This window comes from Lissotriton vulgaris, chromosome 4_1 (genome assembly GCF_964263255.1).
Source record: "Lissotriton vulgaris chromosome 4_1, aLisVul1.2, whole genome shotgun sequence".
Lineage (NCBI taxonomy): Eukaryota > Metazoa > Chordata > Amphibia > Caudata > Salamandridae > Lissotriton > Lissotriton vulgaris.
The window spans coordinates 602,654,510-602,669,554 of NC_141691.1; the positions used below are offsets into that span (position 1 = coordinate 602,654,510).

The 15,045-nt window shown below is 45.1% G+C and overlaps 1 protein-coding gene across 2 annotated transcripts in view; it reads left to right on the forward strand.

Annotated features, from left to right (window-relative positions):
• Positions 1 to 222: 222 nt before the first annotated feature.
• The window catches only part of ANLN (anillin, actin binding protein), a 256,636-nt gene continuing 241,813 nt past the window's right edge, over positions 223 to 15,045 (forward strand). For both annotated transcript variants that reach the window (XM_086964829.1, XM_086964830.1), the window contains exon 1: positions 223 to 368. In XM_086964829.1, coding sequence (XP_086820955.1) covers positions 351 to 368 — 18 coding nt within the window. In that variant the 5' untranslated portion in view covers positions 223 to 350. The remainder of the gene's footprint in view (positions 369 to 15,045) is intronic.

Consider the following 15,045-nt stretch of genomic DNA (forward strand, 5'->3'; position numbering starts at 1 on the left):
AAAGTGGCACGTTCTGAACCTGCACCACGAAAGCGAAGAACAAGACGGGCACCGGAGGAAGGAACAGTGTAATAAAAGCGGACGTATCCGGGTCTTGACTACTTCCGGGCTCTGTAGTAGTTTATTTCCTGGAATGACAAACGACACACCCGCTCTGGGCGGTCACTTCCGCCGAATGACAGCGAGAGCCACCCGTGCCTACCCCATGGAGAGACATCTGGTGCGCATGCGCTCATAGCGACGGCGCTGAAATTCAAATTCGAACGTTCTGTGTTGGAGAAAAGATAGTGTGAGTCTGTGCGTCGTAGCGCTAGATCCCGAGAGAAGAAGACTCAGAATCTGCCGGTAGGATGGACCCTTTCACAGAGGTGCGTGACTTTTATATTGCTTTTGTTGTGGAATAGGAACTAGGGCTGTGCTTGCACACTGGGGCTGCCTCTCCCAAAGCTGAGCCTGCCAGCCCCTTGTTTGCTGCGGTTCCTTCCAGCCCATGGTCCAACAGGGGGCGAGGACTGGTTGGGAGGGACTTGGTGCTTTTGGCTTCATCGCCAGCTGTTCTTTCGCACGATTAATTTCTGTTTCATGAGCTACCTTCATGTCTGTGCTAGGGCAGCTACTCGCTACGACTGCGCAGTGCCTTAGATCTCGCTCGAAAGTGACATTTATTCTTTGTGGCCAAAAGTACCACTTTAACTGTGCAGGTCTGCTTAGGTCCATTTCTTCTACGATTAATTTTCTCTTAGCTGCGCCCCAAGTTGTTTTTTTACCGGTGTAAGAGGAGCTCTCTACTTACACAGGATTCAGTTGTCATGCAGTAATCGTTCAGCTGAAAATCTTTTGTTCACCGAGAAAAAGTAGTATTTTTAGAGAAAACTCAGTGTGATGTTTGCTAGTTGCTGCCATTCTGTAAATATATAGCTACACAAACTTCATAGTAAATACATCATCTCCGATGAGTGTACAATAAGTTGCAGTTTCTTTTAAATATTGATATTTGTATAGTTGCAACAGCATCTCACTAAAATGTTTTTCGTTTATTTTCGAAAATGGTATTTGGAGGGACTAGCACGAATCATGGTTTACTCAAACCAGCAAGCCTTAGCAGAGTATTTATACGTACGAAATGGTGCATATGTTTCTACTAAGAGTTTTCTTAATAGCTGACAACATAGTTGATGCTTTTGATATCTGATAGCCTTTAAGGCACTTTGCCGAGGACCCTACTGGTGGCAGAGAGTGGTTGTAGCGCTTGGCGAGTCAGGGTGTAATGTATTTCCCTGGCAGTTGAGTAGTAATTGCATGTGAACTTGTGTATGGGTAGAGAGCTCCTTGCCATAAAAGCCCAAAAGGAAAGACTTTCCCTCCCGTTGCATCCCTCATGCAAACGACTTGGATTTCAGGAAGCACGCGGGCAGAACGAGCGGAGTTTCTTAGTTTAACTAAGGGCGTGCTTGGGTGTCGATGGCTATACACGTGATTATAGAAACAGACACAGGGGTATTTGGCGCAAGCTGAGGTTAGGAAAAGAGCTCCCGTCAAGGAGATGGCACTGTCAGCAATGTTCAAGCCGTGGGTGAAGGGAAAGGGATACTGTTCACTTTATTTGGAGGTGTAGCGAATTGCAGAGAGACTACTTTGTCTTTGGTGACGTGGAAATAAAATGACACTTTGATATGTCAGTGGGCGGTAGTTGAACACACTGACAAGATGATGCAGTTTAAAAAAAATAAAAATGTCAGTGTCACCCGTTGCTTCTACTGAAGGCTTTTGCATGCTAAGAAGGATGAGTTATTGTGTTCACGGAGGCAGATATACAGCGTCTGGTGAGCTGGTGAGGACAGGAAACGTTCTTGACGTAGTCGGATGTTTGTAAGATCGTGTCAGCGTCTTGTTTGTAAGTCGTTAGCCTTTGAGAGCTAGTCAAAGGAAATATTGACCATAGAAGTTTAGTCAGACTTTAGTACGCAAATGACCTGAGTAACAGTTTTGAACTGTTTGGTTTTGACAGTTTTGTTTTCGAGCCCCACATACAGTTAACATGCTGAAATCAGAACTTCGTTATTGCCAGGTACCAAAGCAATCCTCTGAATAAGGACATGTAAAGGCCCACTGGAGGAGTTGCAAGTGGAAGGAGTTCTTTTTGGCAGTGAAACTTGATGTAGGTAGAACTGATCCATGTGACTCTTAGGAAATACACCTCTTCAGTGTTGAGAACCAGCACATTTCAACCATTAATAGAGAGCATTCAAAGTCGAGGGCGTTTGCTTCCTCCAATCCAATGAGTCGTGTCTCATCACGTCTCGCCCGCCGACAGCTCATGTGCTGTCCAACGGGAGTGGTTTTGTTTAAAATAAATGGATTGGAGCCAGCTCATTGCTTATCATTCTTTGGAATCATTGTCCTTCTTCTTTGCCTACTAACTGGCCAGCAGTTACTGGGCGTCACTTACTCTTTTTTTTTTTTTTTCTGTGGAGCATAGATTGATTCATCTTGATTAGTGTCCACCCGCTGCTTGCTGTGTGATTGTGATACTATTTCTTCTTCCTACCCTTTCTCTGTTTTCCCTTTCACTTCACAGAATGGAAATTTGTCTCTTTCAAGAGACTTGGGCAAGGGATGAACACTTTAGAGTGGGATTTGCCACATACCATGTTACTGCTAGGTGGGGGAGGGAAAGGACGACCTTCAGGTGGTCTCACCATCTGGGTCGCTCTTCATCTCGGTTGTGTGGTGGAGAATTTGGTCACATACTCTGACGATGTTCAGTGTATAGTAATCAAATGGCCAAATTCCTTCAAACTAACCATTGTGAATGTATACTCACGCCCCGTTAGTTTGGCCTCTGAGTCGACCACCATTGACGTCCTATTATTATTATTATTAAAAATTTTTATAGAGCGCGTAGTCACCCTGAGGTATCCCAGCGCTAAGGATCCCTACACCTGTGGGGTCGGGGTGAGAAAAAAGGGGGGGGGGACAGCAATTTTAAACAGAAGTGGTTAAAAAAATTAAGGGAACAAGTGTGTTTTGAGTAGTTTCCTGAATCGCAGGTAGTTCGGTTCTTTCCTCAGGTCTCGGGGGAGAGCGTTCCATAGGCGAGCTGTGTGGATCGAGAAGCGTCTTCCACCCGTGCGGGCTTTCTTGAATCTCGGCAAGATGATGAGGGACTCCTTGTCCGATCGGAGGGATCTGGGGGCTTTATACGGTTGTATAAATTTCCTCAGAATGGGGGGGCCCTGATTCTACAGTAGTCTATGGGCCAGGCTTAAGGCTTTGAATATTACTCGTTCCCTCACTGGAAGCCAGTGAAGGAGCTTCAGAGCAGGTTTGGCTGAAGCTCTGGCAGGGGTGTGCGTGAGGATCCGGGCGGCAGCATTTTGGATTTTCTGTAGTTTGTTTAGGGTTGTTTCGGGTGCGCCCAGGTATATAGCGTTGCTATAGTCAAGCCTGGACAGTATGAGGCCTTGGATGAGCAGTCTTTGCGATGTGGGTGGAAGAAGGTGCAGGATCTTTCTCATCGATTTGAGTAGCCCGAAGGAGGTGCCTGCTACTTTTTTGGCCTGCGTGGAGAATGAAAGGTCTGTTTCCATCCATACTCCCAGGCTTTTTACTTCCTGTTTGGGGGCAGGGGGGGGGGGGGGTCCCAAACAGGGTGGCCAGATGTTCAAAGGGAAGATGAGTCCTTTCTGACCCAGAAGGAGAATGTCAGTTTTAGAACCATTCAGCTTTAAGGCTGAGTTATTCATCCACCCTTGGATCTGCGTCAAGCAGTTAAATAGGTCCGCAGGTTGTTGACTAGGGTGGGAAAGGGAGACAACTAGTTGTGTGTCATCCGCATAACTGACAATGCTCACTCCGAACGGGGTGACAACCTCCTCCAATGGGGACATATAGATGTTAAACAATGTGAGGCTCAGGGAGGAGCCCTGAGGCACGCCACATTGGAGGGGTGTGTCGGAGGAGCGGGTGTTATTCTCCCAGATCTGGAAGGAACGTTGGGCCAGGAAAGAGGAAAGCCAGGATAGAGCGGTGCCTTCTACTCCTACCTTCTTGAGCCGTTTGACCAGGAGTTGGTGGTTGACGGTGTCGAAGGCCGCGCTCAGGTCGAGGAGGATCACTGCCACTGATCCTCCCTCGTCCAAGAGCGCTCTGGCCTCCTCCACTGCTGCCAGGAGGGCGATGTCGGTGCCCTGTCCTGGGCGGAAGCCTGTCTGTGAATTTTTTAGCAGATTATTGGATTCAAGAAACTGGGAGAGTTTCTTATTCACCAGTTTCTCGGCGACTTTGCTGGTCCCGGGGAGGAGGGATATTGGTCGGTAGTTGGCCAGTTCAGCTGGGTCCAAGGAGGGTTTTTTTAGCAGCGCCTTAACGACTGCCGCTTTCCAACTAGGGGGGACGACTCCCTGTTATCCCATTTCCTGACTACACTGTCCAGTGATTGCCACCTTTTGGTGGCTGGAGATGTGAATTGTCACTATGAGCCACTTCTGGGAACGAGCGAGGGTGCCCTCATGGGTGACGATGACTATTGGGCTATTCCACCTTGTCAATCCCCACGTCCAAAGTCATGGTCTCCCTTGGCGATCAAGATCATGGCCCTTACTTTAAACAACTCTTTAAGGGCCTGTAACGGGCGTACACCGTCCGATAAATAAAAGAAATTAGACTGGGTGCTAGTGAGATCTGCTATTTATAGCTCTACAAAATGGCAGCAATACTGTAGGAAAATGCTGTATAAAGCAATATATTTTTGTTACTATAATATGTAACTGATTCGGGTTTTTTCTTTATTAAATTGTGGGATAGAGCAGTTCATTGAATACATTATTTCATCTCTACGGGCATCAAATCAGGATAGGATGTTTTAATAGTTGCAATAGTTTTGGTAATCTTGCTTATTACAAATGTTTTCAAGTGCTATTTGTATTGGAGAATATTGTTTTCTACCTTCATGTGCAATGGAAGGCTATTTGGCAAGTATTTTGATGTATGCTTTCAAAAATGATTTCAAACATGAATAAGATGCGCCACTACCTCTGCTATAATTAACAAAATGTAACTTCAAGCTTACTTGGCTATAACCTGTCTCCAGGTGATCCATTGTACTACTTTGTGGCATTCATGAAGATTAATGTTGACAGCCGCTCAGTATTTTCGTCAAATTTTTTTTTTAACCGGATGATGACTTCTCCTTCGTTTGTGTGTGGTTTTTAAGTGCAGAAGGAGAATTTACGTTTTTAAAATGAAATGCTCATGCAAAGCAATGAAATTTCAAACCTGTGTGTGTTTCTTAGATGTCCAGTTTTCTGCTGCCAATATTTCTGTATCATGATAGTGTTGAGCTAAAAGCTAGTTATGCCTTTTGTCTTCTAAATAACAACCGCAGCACGCCTGGACCTTTCTGCCAGATTATGGATTACACAACAACTAAATCGTCCTTTTAAATAATCTTCTGTCTGAAAAACTATTTATTGTGCTGGGAGTGCTCCCACTTCTTGTTGGTTTACCCAATCTACGCAAATACATCTTGGGAGAATGATCGCCTCCTCGTTAGGATAGTAGCATTCGAACGGAAAATCAATTTACCCAATCCTTGTCTTCAATAAATTGGTGTATGTAGGCCTAATACCCAATGGCACTGTAGTCAGTGCGTCCGGTTTGCATACAAATTATTTTCCGCAGTTGATGTTTGATGGGTAGATCAGTTGTTTGTTGTATGTTTCTAATCTGCTTCAAACTTTGTAGAAGCTTCTTACCTTAGTATAATCCTGCATTTTATGTCCAGTTTGTAGACATCTGATATATTTGCGCTTGGTTCTCATAGTAGATCTATTACTCTTAGTTAACAGCCTGTATTCGGTTCCTGGATGGATCATTTGTTTGGAGACCAAAAACATTGATAGGCTTCTCAAAAGCAGTTACACAACCTTATCCCCACTTCCCAATGTACATCGAGGTAACACTACGCCACAGGTTATTCCTAAAAAAATTTCTGTTGAGAGTAAATCTGATAACCACTATTGATTACGTCGGTTTTAAAATTCCTTTTCTGGCATTGTCTCCAAAACCATCACATGTTAAAGTTTGTGCTGCTTTTCTGCAGAGCTGCTGTGCCTTTTGCCATAATATAACACGTTAGTTATGTTGTTGCAGACATAACTACTGTGCAGCGTTTTTTGATGGATGAATTGCCTTGTCCATAGTCCACAAATAGGGATTGAAGACTCCGATCATGTAATCTGCACAGGAGTGTCCTGATTATGTAATGGGGAACTCTAACGTTTTTTTGTTTATAGGCCAGTTTTTCCGCCCGCTTAGCCCCGCATTCTGTTGTGGGTACGAATTATGATTTAAGCAGTAACTCCTGCTTCTGCCTAAATTGGGATTAAAGGCTGGGCGCGCACAGTTGTTTTTTTTTTTTTTTGGAACCATTTTCGCAAGGTAAAACATAATGCAAATTGGTTAAGCAAACAGTAAACACTGCCTGTAAACCATGGAATTGGTAGTAACCCATGCTGTAGCACATTTTCCCTCATTCCCAGGAATGTAAATCCTACTAGTGCACAGAACGCGCACTTAGTAAATACAGTACCCTGCCCCTGCTATATCAGTATTTAACTGGTGTAACACATTTGTGCCATGGATACTGTGCAGTTTGTGGGCCACTCGAAATGATGGCCTCGTGTTTGCCTTTGAGGTGTACCTCATGTACACTAAATGCTGTGGTTACCTAAGACTAGCTGGATGTTAGTCAAGTGGTCCTATTTGTTTTGGCGCATTTAGTGTGACCTTCAGCCCCCCCTTACTTACAACTAAAAACTTAGTAGCAGGAAAGAGATCACATCATTTTAGAAACGGCCAAGCATTTGTTTTGCAACAGTAGAGACCAGTACCTAAGCAGTGTGTAAAATGTGAGTTAAAATAACGAACAGTTTGTTGTAGAAGGAACATTTTATGTGTTTTTTTTAAGTGGCAAACAGTTTACAGTGAAAACCCAAAGGCAGTTGAAGTATTCATAAACAACTCCCAGAATCCTTACCCTTCCCTTACTTGGTAGTGGCTAATGCAGATTAATATCCGACTACATTCCATTGTAACAAGGTTAGAGTCCGTGAAGAAGCTTGGCTCGTTTCTTTCACTGGGAAGCGTTCCAGCTAATGGCGTGGTTGTTTTACAGGCTGTGGCTTGAAATGTGAGCGGTTAACACGGAAAGCTGCAGCCTGCAAGGAACTTTACAAACGCAAGTATTCAGATGTGAGAGCAGCAGATGTTCCACGTTTTAAAAGACCGTCACGAGGGAAGTTTAAGATTGCCGCCACCCTTTGAATATAACCGCTGATACTGACCAGTTTGGCCATGATTTGCAAGTAGCAGACGAAGTTCCTTGATGTTAAATGCGCCCTCATCCCTCTGGTGTACAATTCCAGACTGTTCAGAGGGCGCACAGTTACCCTGAAGAAAATAGATTCACGACCCGTTTCTTTTGGCGACCATTTCCCTGTTCCGAAATGGCACATGTAGCTGCATCCCCATGTATTTTATATTTACCCACACTCCACCATCAAGCAGTCTGTCTGTCTTGTGTTGGCGCTAACCTGTGCAAATGCGTGCCCACTTTACTTATCGGATGTACAAGAAATCTCATATACATTATTTACTCGCATGCTCTGACCTGTGTGTGCCATGTTGTTTTAGCCACACTGCCTTTGTTTCGGGAGGTCATATGTAGTCTAGAACTTACTTATGCTCCACGCGGATTCAGATCAGCTGGAAAGATAGAATTTCCCTCGCATGGGGTAATGCCAAAAATATATGCCTTCGCATATACTCCTTTGTGACTCTCATTCACAGCTGAGAGGTGATGTTTCCAACATCGCTTCCCCCAAAGATTTGTAGAGGGCGGCACTTCTTTTATACCTGCGGCACATAACCCAGAAGTGTCTGACTTCATATATTGAAACCTACCCTGGAGGGCAAGATACGAAAAAAGGTGAGATTTATCGTCCCACATGCACCCTGCAAAGCTCCACCTAACTGCAAGCTCTGACTAGAATTCCTAGCTATAAACCATTAGAGGTTATGACGTGACTGGACAGTGCATATATTGCCATATCTGTTGGGCAGTAAAGAAGGAATTTGTTTGATGCCCACCTGTTCAAAGTGATCCACTGTGTGGCCCACTTACTGCCTCCACAGAAATTGGTGGTTCCAGATTCTGGTGACTCCACTCCTTGTGCGAGTGGAGGACCGAAGTGGACAATGGTGGCCCAAGGGATTCTGCTAACTAATTGCTGAGACCTCGTCTGTTGCCTCATTGTTAAGCCTTTGTTTCCGTAGGCCTGTCAGTCCTGCAGGAGGACTGGTCTTATCAGGGTCCTTCCAAAGGGAGATGTTTGGTTCCATACCTGGCTGGAAAAAGCCAAGGCCCAGGAAGGCGGTGCAGCAGGCAGCTTGCTTGCATTGTTCCTACTCTTTCAGGATCAGAACAAGACATAACTTTGGAAGCTTCCAGAGCATACGTGCAGTATCGCTTAATCCATTCCACAGCGCAAACACAGAAATTATTCCTTTGCTGGTACCATCACCAGATTTAGCATCAAATATTACTGATTGTTGTTGGCGAGGAAGTGTGAGGTTGATGCAGCATTGTGCTTTCTCTTGGGGCTTCGAAATAATGGTGAGCCTAGAGATCTAAAAATGGTTCACCACATCAACCTCTTTTGTATTCTTCACACACCACTTACATTTTACAGAAGACTAATTGACCTTCCACAAGAAAGGCTGAAGGATGTAAAAATTGCAATGGTAGGAGTAGGCGTGATCTGGGTTTCGTGCGGTTCATAAATAAATTGGAGTTCTCAATGAGGCTGGTTTGCGGACTTGAATTTAGTGACCGTGAGGTATGCCTCTAGGTCACTAAATTCATGCTGGTAAAATAAGTGGCTCCTGGCTGATATGCATTTCTTGCGCTATCACTGTAGTTCACTCTGGCCACTCCTGGGCCCTTGGACAGATCTATTAACCGCAGTGCACACTGCCTCCTAGAAGAGGACCAGTTGGAAATATAGTTATCAATCTTGGGAAGACAGCACAGTCTTACAGTTGAGACAGTTCTCCGAACAAAGACACTGTGCCAGAATCGGTAAGGAATTCCTTTTGCCAAAATAGCACTTTGCTTGCTGCCCTGCTTTAAGGTTGCACCCAACTGCTTTCAGATTTGGACAGCTCTGTTTTTGACTACCATTTTGGCAGCTGATATGAAGCTACAGTTTTTCCGAAGACCGAAACTGAACTTAAATCAAGTGGCACCATCCATACATATTTGGAGGTACAACAGTATGCCTGTTCTGATTCAGCCCAAAGTTGATCTTGGCTACAAATTGACGATTCTGTGCAGAAACATGCTTTGTTGCTCCAAGGAATCGATTGCAGCAAGGAATATTAGATTTGTCAACAAATAACCGTTATCTGACAAGACCACAGTTGAAACCACATAATTACAAACCACCATATACAGCACAAAGCCTGGCTCAAAGTGGCCTCACGGATGAAGCTATTGATGATTGCTTTCGAGTCTTGAAGGCAGAGATCCCAGTGGAGATTATGAAGGCCTTATGCAAGGTTTAGTTACTCTGAGCCAAACCCCCTCTACATAAACTGAGTTTAAATAATCCAAAAATAAGTTGGTGCTATAGTAGACCATGGACCAGATTATTAACCACACCTCAGATCTTAACATTGGACAGGATGCTCTTCCGCCCAATTTGAAATGTTTATAAACTGTGCTGATAACATTGTTCTACAAAGATCTCAACAAATGCCTGAATCACAAGAACGTTTTTGTTGGGCATTCATAGGAAAGTGCTGAAGATGCAAGAAATAATTGCCATGTGGTCCAAAGGATAGTTCCTTTGTACCACATACCTGGGGGAAAAAGACAGATGGTAGCGACATTATAGTGGCTAGCACAGTGAAGGAAGTGCATGCCCATAACTGGCAGCAAGAAACCCTTTTGATCTCCCTACAGACCCTGTCAGAATTTTTCTCTGGGAAGGAACTGCTGGTCAGCAGTATCTACACTGGATGGATTACTAGATATCTAAGGGCACAGAGACTAGTGATAACAACTTCTCTGAGGCGGAAGCTGGAGGACAGATAGCGGTGATTTTAACTTGTTTACACTTTGCTGCATGTTTAAAAAAATGTGTGATTTATTCTGTGTCATTTGCAAAAGACTTGCTTTCACTCACCCTGCCCAGCCGCTCCTCGCGCAGACGATTAGACTCTGAAGCGTTGGGGGTTGACTCTTTCCGACCACCTGTGCTGAGATGAGCCCCGCCCTCTCCCGCCCCCATAAAATCCACTCCATTCCCTGTCCGCGCTGCGGGCGCGCCTGCCGCGCCCTGAGGCGCCCGGCGGCCCGAAATTCTGCCCATCCTGACCAAAATACTCCGCACCTCAATTACCTGCTCTTCTGAGGAGCTTCATCATCTGAATCACCATCTCCAATATCTTGTTTGACTGCATCTCCCCTGCCCCTTGATTGGTCCGATCACTTTGCCATCTACTTCACTCTGCCTGCACATACTACAAAGGGATTGACCCTTCCTGGCCCTATGGGCAACCACAGAGCCTGGTCTAAGCTGAACGTCTCGGCATTTAATGCCTCACTTTCTGCCACCTGCCCTGATACCAACCTTGGGTGCACCTCTCTGGCTCAGGAAGTATCCTATTGGCTTACTTCGAACATCAACCACCACCTGCCCTCCGTTCCAGACGACCAATCCCCCATCTTGCCCCAGCCCCATGGTTCACGGACGATTTAAAAGTTATTAAATCTGAATGCAAACATCTGGAGAGATCTTGGCGTAAAACCTACGCCCTGAATGATAAATTAATTTATCGTTCAGCACTCAGGCTATACCATCAAGCCTGTAGAAAGGCAAAAGCCCTCTTCATCTCAGAGTCTACGAAAAGGCCATTAACCGGCCGAAAGCCCTCTTTTCTATGGTTAAAAAGCTAGCTGGCTCAAATACCGTCACCACCCCACCCCACCCCACCCGTATTGGGGGTAGTAGAATGCAATGAAATTGCGGACTTTTTTATATTTAAAGTAGAAACCATCTACAACACTCTGTCCTTAGGCCCCCCCCCCGACCACCTCCTGACCCTCCCAATCTGGACTCTCTGAGCCTACTATCCCTGGAGACTCAGATCTCGCATTGGCCCCTGTTAGACTCTGTCGCTGCTCGCCTGCATGACGAAGGTCAATTCAGGTTCTCCCTTGGATCCAATCCCCATGAACATCCTCCGCCAGCTCTCTCCTGATGTTCTACAAGTCATCCAAGACCTCCTGAACTCCTCATTGCGGGAATCTATAGTCCCGTAGGAATGGAAAAGAGCCCTGGTAGTACCACTCCTAAAAAAAAAAACCTGGTGCTGACCCCAAGATGCTTGCCAACTTTCGGCCCATCTCTCTGTTGCCTATGTTCCTCAAAAATCCTGGAGAGGCATGTTAACATCCATCTTTCCTCTCATGTGGAGACTACAGGTTTTTTACATCCATCTCAGTCTGGATTTCGTTCCCACCACTCCACTGAAACTACCCTCCTGGGGGCTACTGAGAACCTACGCACTCGCCTCGACCATGGTGAGACCGCAACGCTTATTCTTTTAGATTTAAGTGCCGCGTTCGACACGGTCTCGCATCCCATTCTCCTGCAAGCTCTGAGAATGGCTGGAGTGACCGGCCCTGCTCTTGCCTGGCTGGCTTCGTTTTTGAATAACCGCACTTTCCAGGTTGTCTCTTCCGGCTCCTCCTCCTCAGTCCGTTCATCTGCGTATGGTGTTCCGCAGGGGTCCTCACTGAGCCCTACGCTCTTCAATATCTACGTGAGCCCCTGGCCACCATCGTGGAAGACGCTGGTCTATCCCTCTACTCATACGCAGATGACACCGAGATTCTTTTCTCCCTCTCCTCAGCCGCAGCAAATGCCCAATCCGCTCTTAAACTTGGTCTCAGCCGGGTGGCAGAGTGGATGCAAGCGAATCTCCTGAAGTTGAATGGAGATAAGACGGAGGTGCTCATTTTGGGCAAGCAGAAGCACCTCTGGAGCCCTGCGCACTGGCCCCCAGAAATGGGCCCACCACCCCTTCCTGTGACCCAGGCTCGCAACCATGGCTTTGCCGTGGATGACGCGCTCTCCATGCGACAGCAAGTGGTCAAGGTGGCAGCCACGTGTTTTTCCATCTTGCGTTGGCTTCGAAAAATATTATGGATGCTCCCAGTGGGGACCAGACGCTCAGTGGTCCAGGCTTTAATCACCTCCCGCCTGGACTACGGCAATGTACTCTACCTCGGGGCCACCCTGGAGCTTCAGAGGAGACTTCAGCTCGTTCAGAATTCAGCTGCTCGCCTCCTCTGTAAGGTCCCATGGAGATTCCCCCCCCCCCCCCCCCCCAAAATCTCCCCTATTCTTAGAGACCTTCACTGGCTCCGCATTGCCAACTGTGTCAAATTCAAGGCCCTTTGCTTTATGCACAAAATCAAGCTAGGGTCAGCTCCAGTCTACCTCCAAGCTCTTGTCCAACAATATTCTCCACCCCGTCATCTTAGATCATCAGCTCGTGGCAATTTTCTGATTCCATTCTTTAAATTGACGAGAATGGGCGGACGCTCTTTCTCCTGTGCTGCCCCCAGGTTATGGAATTCTCTTCCGGCTACACTGAAACGCGAACCATCTTTGTTGAAATTCCGCAGAGACCTTAAAACCTGGCTCTTTTCTCAATAACAACTGAGAAGTGCAATCACTACTTCTTTGGCGCCGGGAGACCCCCTGTGGGTAGCTGCGCACCCTATAAATTCAAATACAAAAACTGAGGCTCGCACAAGGACAGTCTCAACAATCTTTAGTTATCAGCAAGGACTCTATCTCGAACAGCAAGATGGACCTGTGAGAAAAGCACGTTGTCTATAGACATGTATTTCTCACTAGTCCATCAGACTGCTAGTTATTTGATTTGAGAGCATTGCTTTTACCACATGTGAGTAATGCCTCAATAAGTAATGTTATGCTCCCTGCGTTAAAACTGCTGAAAAAGTAGGCACTTAAATCGCGTAAGCCTCATTTGCAGTAATAAGTGGTTTTAATAGTGCAGGTTCAACCCCCTTGAAATGTTCAATTCAGTTATGTAACCCGAGGGTGGTAGAATGGTGGGAGGCTGGCATCTGTTCTGAGCCCCAGCTGGGTAAAGATTTCTAAACCATGCTTCTTAGACCTCTAATTATCAGTCTTGGTGCTAAAAGTCCCAGCCATCTCATTCAAATATATACCCCCCACCCACTTCAGTATCCATGCCAACGGCTGTTGCACTGTACACATAGACACCAACATACATTGCTTATGTAGGTATCCTTGCTTTATTTCAAAGATTGTCCTTTCTAAGTGAACCCAACCATTTTGAGTTGGTGATCATACGTAGTCTGGGCTATGTATTTCTTTATCAGTCAAAAGGATTAAAATACATAAACATGATCTACCTGTGTGTTTTCAGTGACTATGCTCCTATAAATTAAGGGGTTAGAGAGCAGCTCTACCCGCAAAGTAGTTTAATGCCCTAAGCAAGAAGGAGGGAAAGTGCTTTTATTTTGAATGCTTAAAAGCTTCTGAACTAAAAATTAAAGTGCAATGGTCGGGTGAAGAATCCGATAAAAGTTAGATGCACAAGGATCAGGTACTATGGGCTGGGCCCTGGAGGCTTCGTTCTGGATTCAGCACTGCTTGTCTGCCATGTTTTTGGTCATCCTGATAAGTTACTGGACATTAATGATTGCATATAGAGAATAGAATGAACTGTTGACTTAACCTTCTTCCCTCACACATATACACGTGGGGGGGTTTTCACCAGCCATAACAAATGGTTTGTAGGCCCAGTGGAGAGAAAGCTGCTGCAGATGATTTCATGTATGCTCGCTAAAAGCCTTATACAGTCTCAGATACTGATTGATTGTGGCTAAATATTGGTTTTACTTGGAAATCATTCTCTGGCACACATGACATGCACCAACCAAAGCCTATTGGGGTACTTGATTATCGCAGCAAAGCTACTAATGGTAGATATGGGGAAGAATCCCAAACCGGCGGCCCTGTATAAGGGGTACCGAAAAATATGTGACACTTTTCAAGCAGCAGAAGATTTACAGCGTCCATGCTAAACAAGAGTTAATATTAAGAGGATTTCAGAGGGAATCAATTTTTTTACTTGATTTGGGTTTTCTATTATGTCCTGTAAACATGTGAGAAAGGCACAGGTAGCCCAAGAGTCATACATAAAGGACTGGACCACGAGCAAACTTAGCCAAATGAGGCAATGCTTCATTTCCTGAATGCACCTTCAAATGAGAGTTCTAATGAGTGGTATACATAGAGTAAATCGTGTAAATGCACATTTGACATTTGTCAGAAAGGTCTTCTGTGTGGTTATCATATTTTTTTTTACCCATACAAACATTTCTCGTTTATGCAAGTGTTTCTTTGAAAAGAACCGAATTTAATAGAGTATACATTGATGGTTATATTTATAATATATTATGGAATCATTTTAGTTTTTGGATTACAGAAACGATTTTGGGAGGCCACTGCTTTTGCAAGCGCTGGGCAATAATCTGCTCTCACTATGTGGTCCTCTATGACCGTCAGTAGTTCATGTGCTGTATGGTACAATGTAGGCTATGATACTTGTTATTTGATCTTAAACATTGCACTAGGACCTCCACCTACAATGTGTAGGATATTAAATGTGTATTAATCACAAATGCTGCTGTTCTGACTGGTTTCACTTTTAATCAGTGCAAAGCCCACACGTTGTGCATCAAACGGATTAAAAAAATGATCTTCATGTCGGGACCTAAAGTGAAGTCGCGTCACAACTATTTTATTTTTAAAAAAGACAAACGTTTATAATTCTGGCACTTGCACCAAAAGTATTTGCCCCTTTAGTGTAGTGGGCAAACTGTTCGTGTCCCCCACATTTGAAGAGTTAAAT